The sequence below is a fragment of the Poecilia reticulata genome, linkage group LG7 (assembly GCF_000633615.1).
Source record: "Poecilia reticulata strain Guanapo linkage group LG7, Guppy_female_1.0+MT, whole genome shotgun sequence".
NCBI lineage: Eukaryota > Metazoa > Chordata > Actinopteri > Cyprinodontiformes > Poeciliidae > Poecilia > Poecilia reticulata.
The window spans coordinates 5,497,482-5,510,730 of NC_024337.1; the positions used below are offsets into that span (position 1 = coordinate 5,497,482).

The 13,249-nt window shown below is 40.8% G+C and overlaps 1 protein-coding gene across 3 annotated transcripts in view; it reads left to right on the forward strand.

The window, feature by feature from the left end:
- The first annotated feature begins 1,484 nt into the window (after window positions 1-1,484).
- Window positions 1,485-13,249, forward strand: part of brpf3b (bromodomain and PHD finger containing, 3b) — a 16,024-nt gene continuing 4,259 nt past the window's right edge. Inside the window, exons 1-8 of one of the 3 annotated variants that reach the window (XM_008413012.2) lie at window positions 1,485-1,903; window positions 5,341-6,899; window positions 6,993-7,149; window positions 7,266-7,397; window positions 7,843-7,971; window positions 9,285-9,597; window positions 9,688-9,978; window positions 11,871-12,467. In XM_008413012.2, coding sequence (XP_008411234.1) covers window positions 5,365-6,899; window positions 6,993-7,149; window positions 7,266-7,397; window positions 7,843-7,971; window positions 9,285-9,597; window positions 9,688-9,978; window positions 11,871-12,467 — 3,154 coding nt within the window. In that variant the 5' untranslated portion in view covers window positions 1,485-1,903; window positions 5,341-5,364. Of the gene's footprint in view, window positions 1,904-4,448; window positions 4,816-5,340; window positions 6,900-6,992; window positions 7,150-7,265; window positions 7,398-7,842; window positions 7,972-9,284; window positions 9,598-9,687; window positions 9,979-11,870; window positions 12,468-13,249 lie in introns of those variants that run through there. The other 2 variants (XM_008413009.2, XM_008413011.2) reach the window with 2 other exon arrangements.

Genomic DNA, 13,249 nt, shown 5'->3' on the forward strand with positions numbered 1-13,249 from the left:
AAACCACAGATTTATCATACATATTTAAATGCAGTTATACCTTTCTTATCAATTAACAAGTTGCTGGAACTTTACCAAAATATATATGTATATATAATACATATTTTAAAAACTATAATAAAAACAGAAATTACCTATAAATAATTCAGTCTTAGCTACAAATATAAATCAATAAAAACAGAATATTACATGTAATGTTCAGTAAGTTACATTCTTTAAGCACCTTTTTTGTCAAGTAGAACATTTTTTTTTATTTTGCTTTGTAAATACCCTGATAGACCCATAGTTACATGTAATGTGATTTACACTCTCCCCTTTTCTAGTCCGCTCTTTATTGTTGATGCACCTTAGTATAACAAAACAGGTAAATTCAAATACAAAAATACTTTATTGATCCCAAAGGGAAATTAAATTAATAAAATAAAATTAATTAAATTATCAAACACATGGGACATCCTTGCTTCACTAGTTTTTTTTACACGGTTTTTTAAGAATTTATATAATTTGATGTAACATTTAAACAGATGTTTTGACATCTGAATGTTGAATTTCATTCTTTGTTAATGTCTCAATTCTTTCATAGTCCATAGATTTGGTGTATTCTCATTTACAGATTTTCAGGTAAGCATCGTATATCCTTCGTGTGTTTTACTAAGATTATTAAGTCGCATTGAGAAATCGACCACGGGGAGATCATCAGGAGTCGCACATCACATCAGACAAACGAGACGAGGTTTCTATGAAGAAGCTTGCCCGCGAAAATCGTGGCTTGGTGACGTAAAGGGGGAGGATTCTGAGCAGGCTAAACTTTTACCAACCAGCTGGTGTCAAATCCTTTAAGTTGCCATCAACCGGAAGCAAGACACGCTGCTTTCAAAATAAATGCATAGAAATCCAGGTTCGCATGATTAAACGTCTATTTCAAACTTAATTCATGAGTTGATTTTTTTTTTTATTGGAACACAGACTGGCATATAGGGCCAGGAAATTTTACCTTTTATGAAGTAAGTAAAAAAACAAACATTTACTGAAAGAGTGAATGAGTTTATGGTGGAAATATGGGATTTTCTAAATCTGTGTTTTGCCATATTAAGAATTTACTTTTGTTAATGTGATAAGCCACTGCTTTCAATTATTACACTAAAAAAAGAAAACAAAGGTTCTTGTTTCTAATTATAATAACTTTCTAAAACAAGAAGAAAAGATAGATGTAATACAAAACAAAACTGTAGTGGTAACTATGGGTGTGACAGATCCATATGGAGGTTTGACAAAAATTATAACATAAGTTTGTTATCATTTGACTCCTCTTCATGAAAAAACAAGTAGTTGAAAACTAAATTCTGACTTGTGTTTATGTATCATCATTATTATTATTATTATTATTTAATTGTTCTTTATTTATTTTTGCTATTTTAATTTTTTTTTAAAGATTCGCTCTCGTTTGTATGTGTAGTTGGAAATAGAATACACATAGCCATGTTTATATTATGTTATATTATTGTGAAATCTATACTCGGAAGTCACGTACGGTGACTAGCTTGTCATCTAAGCTTTTACAGTAAAGCTGGACTCTAAACAACTAGCCAACTAGCCGAAAGAAGCTAGCATTCCTCCTCATAATATTTGATCAACAACAAGGTGCCCCTTTATTTATTGGTATTGATATATCCCTACTATTTTCATTATGGCTTTAGGGTTAACTGTTTTTATTTTTAAGGGCAGTTTAGGGGAAACATGGAATGTTATAAGAAGATGAAATATACCGGCTGTGGTAGCAAACTGTAGCTGTTAGCTTAGGAAGTGTAGCAAAGCCCACCGCCGAACTGAGCGACCATTACTGGAAAAACGGCTTCAAACCGCCGGTTATTGATCTACCCTGTTCACTCTGCTGGCATTTTAGGTAAGACTTACCAAACTTACTCTCTTTTTGCATTTTTTTATTTGTTTACTGCTTTTAGAACTTTTATTTCTGTTTTATTTAGAAAACCTCAAAATAAAACCGGCTACCGTCTTTAAAAAGTTAGCAGGCTAGCTTTGTCATGTATATTTTGACTTGACAATCCTGTATGACACTGCCAGTCAGCAGCTGACCGTGCCATTTTGTACCGACTTCACATGTTAAACCCTTTATCTAGTTCACTGAACTAATGTCGATATGTTAAACACATAGAAGCTTTTGACAGCATTTTAAAATTGTAAATATGGCTGACATTTTACTGCTGGAACGGAGGGTTCCGATGTGTTCAGGTTAAGATATTCTTGAAGCTGATTGGCTCCTGTATAGATCAGTCAAGCTTTCTTGACAGCCGATTGGCTATGACCGTTGTTGTGTGGAATAGGTAAATTCAACGAAGTGTTTGAGATAAAGTCGAGAAAAGTCACTGCTCACTTAACCTTGTTAGTGTCTAGTGCAGGGGTCCCCAAACTACGGCCCACGGGCCGGATCCGGCCCGCCTCCACATTTGGTCCGGGCCCTGAACAATACCAGAAAGCATTCAGATTTTTTTTTATTTACCATATTTTCCGGACTACAAGCCGTTTATATGTCTTGTTGCAGAGAAACAAGCTGAGGGCTACCGTTAGTCATTATTGTGAGTTAAAATTTTCACGAAAGTAAAATGTTTGTTTTTGTGACGCTTATGTTATTTTGAAGGGATATATAAACGTTACCATAGCGACCAGAGTCAGAGCGWTTGGGCAGTGGTCGAGAGGAGATGAGTAGARCTTGTGAGKCTTAAGTCTGGTTTAGACGGAAAGATTTAAGAATTGTCGGCCGATTCTCCAAACCTCTGTGACCACAGAGCTGATAAAAGTCCAACAGGTTCAATCGGTTCGTGTATCCAAGGCAGGAGCAACACGAACCGATTCCAGTCACGAACATCCCGATTTCAGAGGATAATCCAGTAAAACCCCCAACATAGCGGGAATTTAGAATAAGCAAACACGGATGACGATGTAGAAGCAATAGTGATRGTTTGTGGAGTCATTTTAAGAGATAAAAGACGTAACAAAAAGAAAAGGCAGTGAATAAAAGACGACGGGAGCAGCCGCTCTTATTTGCTGCATTATGATTTTTAGGTGAGCATGTTTTTTCATAGTTAACATTTTTAACTGAATAAACATAATAATGACCTTTAGATTTAATAATAAACATTTCCACATATCATCTCCGATATCCACCGGACTCTCAGTTGTGCGATATGTCAGCTGTTTGGGATTCCCCTCTGTTCTTACGTCACCTCGCTTTCTGATTGGCTACCTGTCACATTCAGCAGGTCGTATTCTCGTTCCCAGACAGGGAAAATCCCACAAGCTACAATAAAAGGGCCAAGACAACCCAAATAGGGCATATTCAGGATTTAGTGGGAACACCAACATGCAGAAGCCTTATCATCCCCCCTCCCCCTTTCCCTCCTGGCCGCAACAAAATTTCCAAGTCTTGACCGGTCTGCGGTAATAAACAGGTTGGGACCACTGATTTAGCACATGCTAGTAACAACACGAAGGATCAGCACTTTTACTGTTACAGTTACCGTTCGGAAACTACCGTAATCAATTCTGTTAAATCTAATCTTGGCAACTTTTTCTTTTTCAACCCTAATAAATGTGATATTCAATTGACCTGTTATGACTCAAATTTTGGGTGTCCGCCTCCTCTGCTGCTGCTGCATCGTTGTGGAAAACCTGGAGCGACAGAGATATTTGCGGCTTAGATGTGCATGTTTACTGGTTTAAAAAAATAAACTTTGGGGTTGTGGTTTATAGTCCAATGCGCCTCATAGTCCTCAAAATACGGACTATAATCCTTCCTGGACTTATTCTGTGATGAACCCAGAGAAGGTTGTTTGGTTATTATTTATTTAATTAAAAGTGTTATTATTTATTTCCTGACTTGTTCTGTGAAGAACCCAGAGAGGGTTATTTGATTGTGCTTTCTGGAAAACAATACATTTTTACATTTAGGCACTCCTGCAATCGTCACACTTTTTCTGTTACAAACTGACTCCGGCCCCCACCAGAGAAGGGAAAGTTATGTGGCCCTCACAGGAAAAAGTTTGGGGACCCCTGGTCTAGTGTTTGGAGAGAACACTGTTCATAGTCTTTTCATTTAACTAGCTGTCAACTGAATGGTTTATCTCTTTAAGTAGTTTTCACGTAAATGCATTTTATCAAGTGAGAGAACTTATGTGTTACATTTATGATTTACAATGTTGAATTATAATTACTAGACAGTTAATTTCAGTTAAAATTTCTCATTTTTTAAACTTTAATTGTTGCGTTTCTAGTAGAAAGATTGATTTTTTTTTTTGGACAATCGTGCCTTTGGTTTTGGATGCTGTGGAGTTGGATTGATTATACTTTTTATACTTATTTGTTATGATGCGTAACCTTAGCAACAAGGTGGTTTACAACAGGGAGCAGCTGATTACCACTGCAAAGCTGAAATAATAACACACATGAAGCCAGAAGTCTCAGAGGATTTGAAAATGAGGCATTGTAGACGCAGAGCAGATCAAAAAGGAGAAAGAGAAAGAAGAAGAAGAAGAATATTTGGTGATTTTAATCGTGCCTCACTTTGCTAAACTACCAAAGTTTAAGCAGTTTGTCAGCTGCTCTTCCAGAGAAACATAACATTGCGTTTGTTTTACAAAAATGTCAATAATTAATATATCTCCAAACCAAAATTTCCTCTGGGAAAGTCTGATCACAGCCTTGTTTTTCTGTGCACTGAATAGAAACCCTTTGTTTATACTATCTGTAAAGAAAAGGACTGTGAGAAAGTGGTCAAAGGAAGCCAAAGAAGATATACAGGTTTGTTTTGAGGCACAGATTAATATTGTTCTTTGCCAGCCATATGGAGAGAACATCAATGCCAGTGTTTTAGTATTTTCTCCACTGTTTATTCAATGAGAACATCAAAAAATATCATCCATCCATTTACTTTAACCCCTTATCCCTAATGGGGTCAGGAGGGTTGCTGGTGCCTATCTCCAGCGAGACATTTCGGGCAAGAGGCAGGGTACACCCTGGACAGGTCGCCAGTCTGTCGCAGCAACAAATATCAAAACATTTAAAACTATGATTAAATGCAATTATTGTATGCAGTTTAGTGATACAGATTTATGTGGTTGATGTCCTACAGAAGCAATTACAAATGGTTTGTTTTTTAAGAGTAGTGTAAAGAATAATAGTATTGTGAGGCTATAAATGATGCACACAGTCGTAGCCATACAGATTCCTAAGAAAAAAAGAAATAATTTGTCACTTTTATTGTTATCACAATAGTAGCACAAAATGCACTACTGTCCCCTAAATTTCTTTGTCCTTGATTTACAGGAGTGAAAGTGTGATCAGTGGCCTATGAGGAAGCCACGTCGAACTTGCCAGGTGGGTGGAGGAGGTGGAGTAAATGGCAAGAAGTCCAATGGGACAGTTGGTGGGCGTGGAGGCACCCGCCAGCGATCTCCATCTCCGTACAGCCTCAAAGCATCTCCAAGTAGAGAGACTCTCTCCTATTCTCAGGCTCAGAAGGTGGTGGAGGTCGAACTGGACGGAAGACTTCACCGCATTTCTGTCCTGGAACCCTTGGAAGTCATCACGGACGATGAGACAGTGGCTCAGGACATCAGCGAGTGCAACAGCAACAAAGAGAACAGTGAGCAGTCGGTATCGCCCACCAGCAGCGCACAAACTCCCCGGAAAGTCTCCATGCTCAGAGGCCGCAGGAAAGACTCCAGAGTCGCCTCTGGCAGGTCGACGCAGCCTTCCAAGAACCAATGCCACAATTCCCACCCTCATACACCTGAAAAGTCCAGCACATCGAACAGTACCCACGTAACCCTCCCTGAGCCTAAGTTTCGTGTTGTGGAAAGCTTCACTCCGGTTGAGGCGGCTCCCTTGCCAGCTGCTTATTACCGTTACATCGAGTGCTCCCCTGAGGATCAGGAAACAAAGGCAGAATATGACATGGATGAGGAGGACTCCGCCTGGCTGGAAATGGTTAACGCCTCCCGGCTTTCCGAGAGTCTCTCAGCTATTTCGCCAGACAATTTTGAGCTACTGGTGGACCGGTTGGAGGAGGAGGCGTACAGAGAAGCACGCATCCGAGCGCCTCCACAAAGCGCTATTGACGACGACGCCTTCTGCTGTGTGTGCTTGGACGATGAATGCCTCAATAGCAACGTCATCCTGTTCTGTGACTCTTGCAACCTGGCTGTGCACCAGGAGTGTTATGGCGTTCCCTATGTCCCTGAAGGACAGTGGCTCTGCCGCTGCTGCCTTCAGTCTCCTCAGAAACCTGTCGACTGCGTCTTGTGTCCTAACCGGGGAGGGGCTTTCAAACAAACAAGCGAGAGTCGTTGGGCGCACGTGGTCTGTGCTATATGGATTCCCGAAGTGTGCTTTGCCAACACTGTGTTTCTAGAACCGGTGGAAGGGGTTGGTAACATTCCTCCAGCTCGCTGGAAGTTAACCTGCTACCTCTGCAAGCAGAAAGGAAGGGGCGCGTGTATTCAGTGCCACAAGGCCAACTGTTACACCGCGTTTCACGTCACATGCGCTCAGCGAGCCGGTCTGTTCATGAAGATCGATCCCGTCAGGGAAACGGGCATCAATGGCACAACTTTCTCAGTAAAGAAGACGGCGTTTTGCGAGACGCACTCGCCTCTGGGACAGGAGTCGGAGTCCGACGAGGAGAGTGAGGGGCGAATCGTGGGCAGCAGGAGAAGGGCGAGCAGAGGACGCAGCGCTTACACGGATGGTCCGACTTTGCCTAAAAAAGGCAGGAAGTGTGAAGATGAGCCAGCAGATAAGAAGAAAGGGAAGAAAAATACAGAGTGTACAACCCAAACCACAGGTTCTCCACAGGTCACGGTGCTGCAGATACCCACAAGCAGGTTTGCTTTTCTTGATCGTGTCCAGTATTGTTTTTTTTATATATTCATTTTCAGAATCCATTTAGTAAGATGCTTATTTCTCATCTGTTACAGGTTGAATATAATCTCCAAAGGAATAATCATGCAAAGGAAAAACCAGTTTATGCAGAGGCTGCATAGCTACTGGTTGCTAAAGCGTCAGTCGAGAAACGGTGTGGCACTGGTTCGGCAGTTGCACTCTAACATCCAATCACAAAAGACTACAGAACAGGTTTTTTTTTTTCTGCTTTAATTATTGCAACAACAACAAAAAAATAAAAAAAAACACATGACTTGCTGTTTATGAGATGTACTTTTACAAGCTGTAAAATGAGATGTTTTGTTCAGCCTGAAGTGGACGAGAAGATTTCTGCAGCCAGGGAAGCTTTGAGATACTGGCAGAAACTCCGGCATGATCTTGAAAAAGCCAGATTGCTGGTGGAACTCATACGCAAAAGAGAGAAGCTCAAACGGGAACAGGTAACAGTGGGCTAGTCTTTATGCCAACATTTTCATCCTATCATATGTAAATGTAAAGAAATAGAAGCTGAAACCCACCGGACTTGGGGTCTTGCTCTGGTGCAGTTCAGCTGCTTCTTCACCACATTGTTGTAGACAGACACACAGGAGAATAAACTAAATCAGAGTTCATGAAATAAGCAAGCTTTATTTGGAAGCTTTGCCAATTAAATGTTTTGAAATTGTACAAAAATAAAGGTTTTAAAATTAAACATAGTCTAATGTAATTTGATGTCCTTGTAATAATTTACCTCCTATCTCTTATCCTATGGAAATTTTGCTAATTGTGTCATCTTAAAACTGCTAAATGTAGACTATGCTTGTTTCCAGTAAGTACTATGCTTATTCAGTTGTCAGTAAATCTCTTCCTATTAAAATCTGACAAGTCTGTATTCTTCAACTGCAGGTCAAGGTTCACCAATCAGCTTTAGAGATGCAGCTCACTCCAATGTTGATGCTGCTGCGTGCCACCCTGGACCATCTTCAGGAGAAGGACACTGCTCACATCTTTGCCCAGCCAGTTAACTTGAAGGAGGTAAGGCTTCTTGTCTATATTGTAGCGTAAACTCTTGGTGAACTTATAGCTCGTTTCATTGGATGTTCTTTAGTTCCCAGTTAAATAAAATCTTCTAGAACACTGATGGAAGTTAGTTTTAAAACTTAAAAAGCTGGATAGACCATACCTGACTGAAGCTCAAAGTTAAACCTACTGCAGAAAACGAACGGTGACAGCTGCAGTAAAAAACTGGAGTTTGTGCTATTACCTAGACTGCTTTGTGTTTTAAGAAATACCGTATTGAAATTTTCCCATAATAATGAAAAATATTTTGTCATAACTTGAGATGAATTGATCAGAGAATCCAGAGGCAGTGTGAGAGATTTCTCCAGAGGTTGGTGTTTGTTTTGGAGCGGAATAACTGTTGCTGTTATTTCACATAATATTGTCTCAAAACGACAATATTATGTCACACAGCAACATATAGTCGTGTCGCTGTTAGATCTGCCGCGATAAACTATAAATCAGTTAATTAAATTTAAATGAGGGCGATTATATTGCTTGTTTTTTGTCGTTTCTCTCTCTCTCTTTCGAGACTGGATGACAAAAAGCTTCACTCTGGTGCCTTGAGTTCAGTGGTTCTTAACCTGGGTTCGATCGAACCCCAGGGGTTCAATGAGTCGGTCTCAGGGGTATGGGACCAGACTCTCTGTAAACACCATACACGTATATGTCTGTTAAAGATGGGATGTCATGATTTAATGGGATGTCTATGGTGTCATAGATGTCCAGAAGGAAAATTGAAGAAAAAAGAAAGAAAGAAAAGTTGTGTGACACTTGATGATAATATTGAAGAGAAGAATATTTACATATTAATGTTACCGAATCCAGACTCCTCCTAGTGGTCTGGAGCACTTTGGTTTTGTTGAAGTAGTTTGCCACTTTTCATATTTGCAGATGTTTTGCTATTTCACCATTTCCCCCTTTACTTCCATCTCCTGTGGTTGCAGCATTTTTTGTTTTGCATTTGTTTTGTTAATTGTAGGTGTTTGTTCCTGTTTTATGTAATTGCAACAATTTTTTTTGCAATTTCTTTTGTTGCTTTTGTGTTTTGGAGTTAGCATCATTCACATGTTTGCTGAGCATTTGCACTTGCTGGCCTCCGTGCTAAATGGACATTAAAGCATTGATTGAAGGCAGAAGAAGTAATTCTGACTGGAAGTCATTCTGCTCTGTTAATTGAATTTTCTATCTTATTCCACTGTAAAGCCATCTAAACCTATGGATACATTGTACTTTTTAATCTGAGTGTGTTAAATATTTTTAAGGGGAAACATTTGTTCCATTTTTAGGTTCCAGACTACCTGGAGTTTATTACTTATCCAATGGATTTCTCCACTATGCGCTCCAAGCTTGAGAGTCACGCTTACCGTTCTGTGGCTGACCTGGAGGCTGACTTTAATCTGATGGTGTCAAACTGCCTCCTGTATAACACCAAAGACACAGTCTTCTACAAAACAGCGCTGCGTCTGCGTGACTTAGGGGGTGCTGTGTTGCGCCATGCCCAAAGACAAGCCACAAACGCCGGCCTTGACCTGGACACCGGGATGCACCTCCCTGAGTCGCCCCAGAAGAGAGACTTCTACAGCTGCACCTGGGAGGACGGTAAGGTCTTGCGGCATTAGTGGGAACTTCTTCTTGTGGGAAACACTTCCTAAGACCTCCAGTCCTATTTGAACTTGTCGATGTGCTCAGTTGACAGTGTTCTGGATCCAGATAACCGACTCCACATGACGATGGAAGAGCAGCTGAAGGAGCTTCTGGAGAAACTAGACTTTGTCACATCCATGCGATGCAGCGGCGCCCGGGCCAAACGCATCCGCCAGCTTCGACGTGAGATCAACAAGCTCCGGCTCATGGGTCAACCCATGAGCCACGGCATCTACAATGGGCATGTTAAAGAAGAGGACGAAGACGATGACGACGACGAAGAATACAACAATAACAATGCCAAGGCAGACAATAGTCTGTCGTCCTCAGACAAGGGTAAGAGGAGAGGGCAATGAAATGCTCTAGATTAACATGAGAATTACATTTCCAGTGCATGAATCTTTTGAAAGACTAATTTGTTTCATTGAGATCAGTTGTGAAACTTGAGCTAATGGAACATTGTCCTCAGGTAATTGAGCCAGGGTTCCCCTAACGCACCAACCCCAACCACCCCACTGTCTCCAGTCTAGTAAGTAGGGGCCCAGAGAGTCTCGTTGGCCATGGCTGCCTCACAACTCCTCTCTTCTAGTGCACGCTGTGTTTGCACCTCCTTTATACATCACTCTCATGGATTCACCACTCCTTGGGCCACTTTCAGTCATGCCATATCATCTCACTCCTGATTACAGACAGGTCCGGTCAGACACTCAAAGACAAACATCAAAACACATTTTTAGCAGTACAATTAGGGATGCACTGATAAAAGGTTTATTGACCAGCATTGTTGGATTTCTCTCTAAAATCTACCAAATAAGAAGATTTAGAACTGGAATTAGTTCTAACCTTCCTGCCCCAAGCAATTTTTTTTGGAAGCGATGTCACAGTGTGTGCTAAAACTTAAAAAAACAACAACAAAAAACAGAATTTACCACTTAAGCTAAAGAAATATGATTAGCACAGCTTGCACTGCAAAAATCTGATTGTGTTTATATTTTACAAACGGCTAGTAATATTTCCAAATTGTTCATGTTCATGACAGATGTTGGGAGCTCAAAAGGATAAAATGAAGCGGCTTAGTTTGCTGTATTCTGTCAGCCTTCCTGTCTTACTCTTTCTCCAGCAGCCTAGAACATCCAGATGTTCATTTATTTACAAAGCTTTTCTTTTTAAGTCCTCGTTTTCTCCTTCTTCATTTTAAGAACCTCTAGCTGCATTTCCATTGATCATAAAATTTTGCAGATTGGAATTACGGAAATAAATTTGAAAATAACTCAAGTGTATTGATGATAAGTTTCTGCATTGGAATGAGGAGGTTTTTCAGCCACATCGAAAATTGTGAATTTTGCGTACAGCAACAACTCACATATTTATAGGCACTGGCCTCCTTGGCCTTTGTGCATCTAGTCCAACCAGAAATCTTACAGTCTGGTAATGTTCATCAAAAGTTGAGCTTGTCATTTGAAAGTGTTGAATCCATAGCTCTTATGTGAAATCGCAGCCCAAAACTGCAATTTTGCCAAAACGCCTCATGTATACATAACCACCCGAAGTATAAGGAACATGATGCTCCAAGGCCTGAATAAGACGCCGACGTCCCCTCTGATGACTGACAGATGAGCGCTAGCGCCGAGGCTGAAATATGAATATTGCCCATGCAACTGTTTACATTCATTGCCACCTGACTTTTAATCACGTGAACAAGTAGATTCCACATGTGATGTTGATTGCATTTCTTATTTAATGGCGTCACAATTGCAAAATTGTGTTTTTTCAACATTAGTAGAATATCAAAAAATGTATATGGAAACGCAATTAAAATATCCTGAGTCATCTTCCCTCAGTAACAACTTTTACACCTGGTAGCTTCTAGATTTTGTTCCACCATCAGATCAATCTCAATTCCTGCCCCTTCAAGCGGAAGGTCGTCTGATTCTGGTCACCATTTGATTTCACGGTGCATCTCTATGTAAAACGTTGCCATGTTGCTGGTGTACAGTTGTGAGAGCGATTTTCTTTAGTCACTTGTCTCGATGAAGTCCTCCATTTTGAATATCTTAACTCTTTTCGGGCTGTGGTTGGTGTGTAAGAATGAAATGTAACCATTGGGGAAAAAGACRCCATTTTCGTGTGTGTGAAAACTACCACATCATACTACGTACAGCATAACCAATCATTTGTGAGGAATTGTGTTTAAATTATCTTTACATATTTTTTTCTTCTTCTTCTAGATGACCTCAAATCCACTTCTCCCCCAAGACTGGAACCTAGAGGCCCGTCTCCTCCTCCCCGACAAGGAGAACCGCCTCTGGAGCCTCCCACACTGCGGCCCATGACGGGGGAGGTCCAGTCCCCCTCCTGGGCCTGCAAGCGCCTTAAAATAGACAGCAACCATTTGAACAGCGCCTCAGAAAACATTAATTGCACTAAAGCACGAGGAGAATGTTGCGTGACACCACCTCCCACTTTGCACTATGAGGGGCAGGTCGTAGCCCACACCCCGCCGGCGCTCTCCGTCTCTCCGCGGCCCGCCACCGGGGGAGTCGGACGGCGGACCTCTGTCCTGTTCAAGAAAGCTAAGAACGGAGCGAAGCTTTGCAAGGAAAAAGAGAACCCCGTGTTTAACGGGAAGGGGCTGCAGGACGAGAATACGAGGAGCAACCCCACCGCCCCTAGTTCCACAACCAGCTCCCCATCCTCCACACCAGTGTCCAGAACCCCACAGAAAAGCCCTGGACCTCCCACTCTTCACGAGGTGTGGACTCCTGGTCGAGAAGCGTTGTCAGATACAGAATTGGAGAGGACAGTGAATCATTCACTGGAAAGAGGTTAGAAAGCTTTACATACTAGTATTAAACTCTTGAATGTCTTCTTTTCAAGATGGGTGGTCTCCTAGTTACTACGACTAATAGAGACTCTTATTTAGCTCTGAAGAGTTGTGGAAAATACATATTTTAGTGCACTACAAATAATTGCAAGGGTTAATTAGTCTGGTGTTGTACACAAATAGCAAAAGTTCAGTTGGTTTACAATTTACATGTTTTGAAAGGGTTACCGTGGTAACTGCCTGAATTCACATTAATTTAGATAAAAGCTTTTAAATAGCTTTTTCCAAGAAAAAAAAACTAAAAACAGGCATTGTGCAAATTGTACTGCTATCGTAATACCATCTTTAACAGACTGAAAACACATGAAGGCTCAGAAGAGGCTAAATAATGTAAAGAGTCAAAATAAAACCTCTCAACATTGCCAAAAGATTCAAGTATAAAACTTAACATTCAAAGGCAAATACAGGCTCCATTACAATAAACAATCCTGAGTTACTGAATGAAAACTTCCTGATAGCATGGTGGCTAGCTGATTACTGCTAGTTCTGAGTGGCTGTTTCTGACTGAGCGAAGTAAGTATGCAGAGCAGGGAGGAGATCGATTATTTTTTTAGAGATTATCTGTCTCATGTTAGGACAGCGAAAGTTTTAATACGCATGTAAAATAAATTTTTTAGGTTAGATGCTGCAGCTTTAAGCAGAGGTTTGGTGTGAGAGTCACTACCAGGTGGAGCAGAAGCGGCGCTCCGTCTGTGAAATATTACTACCTGTAGCACGTAGCAG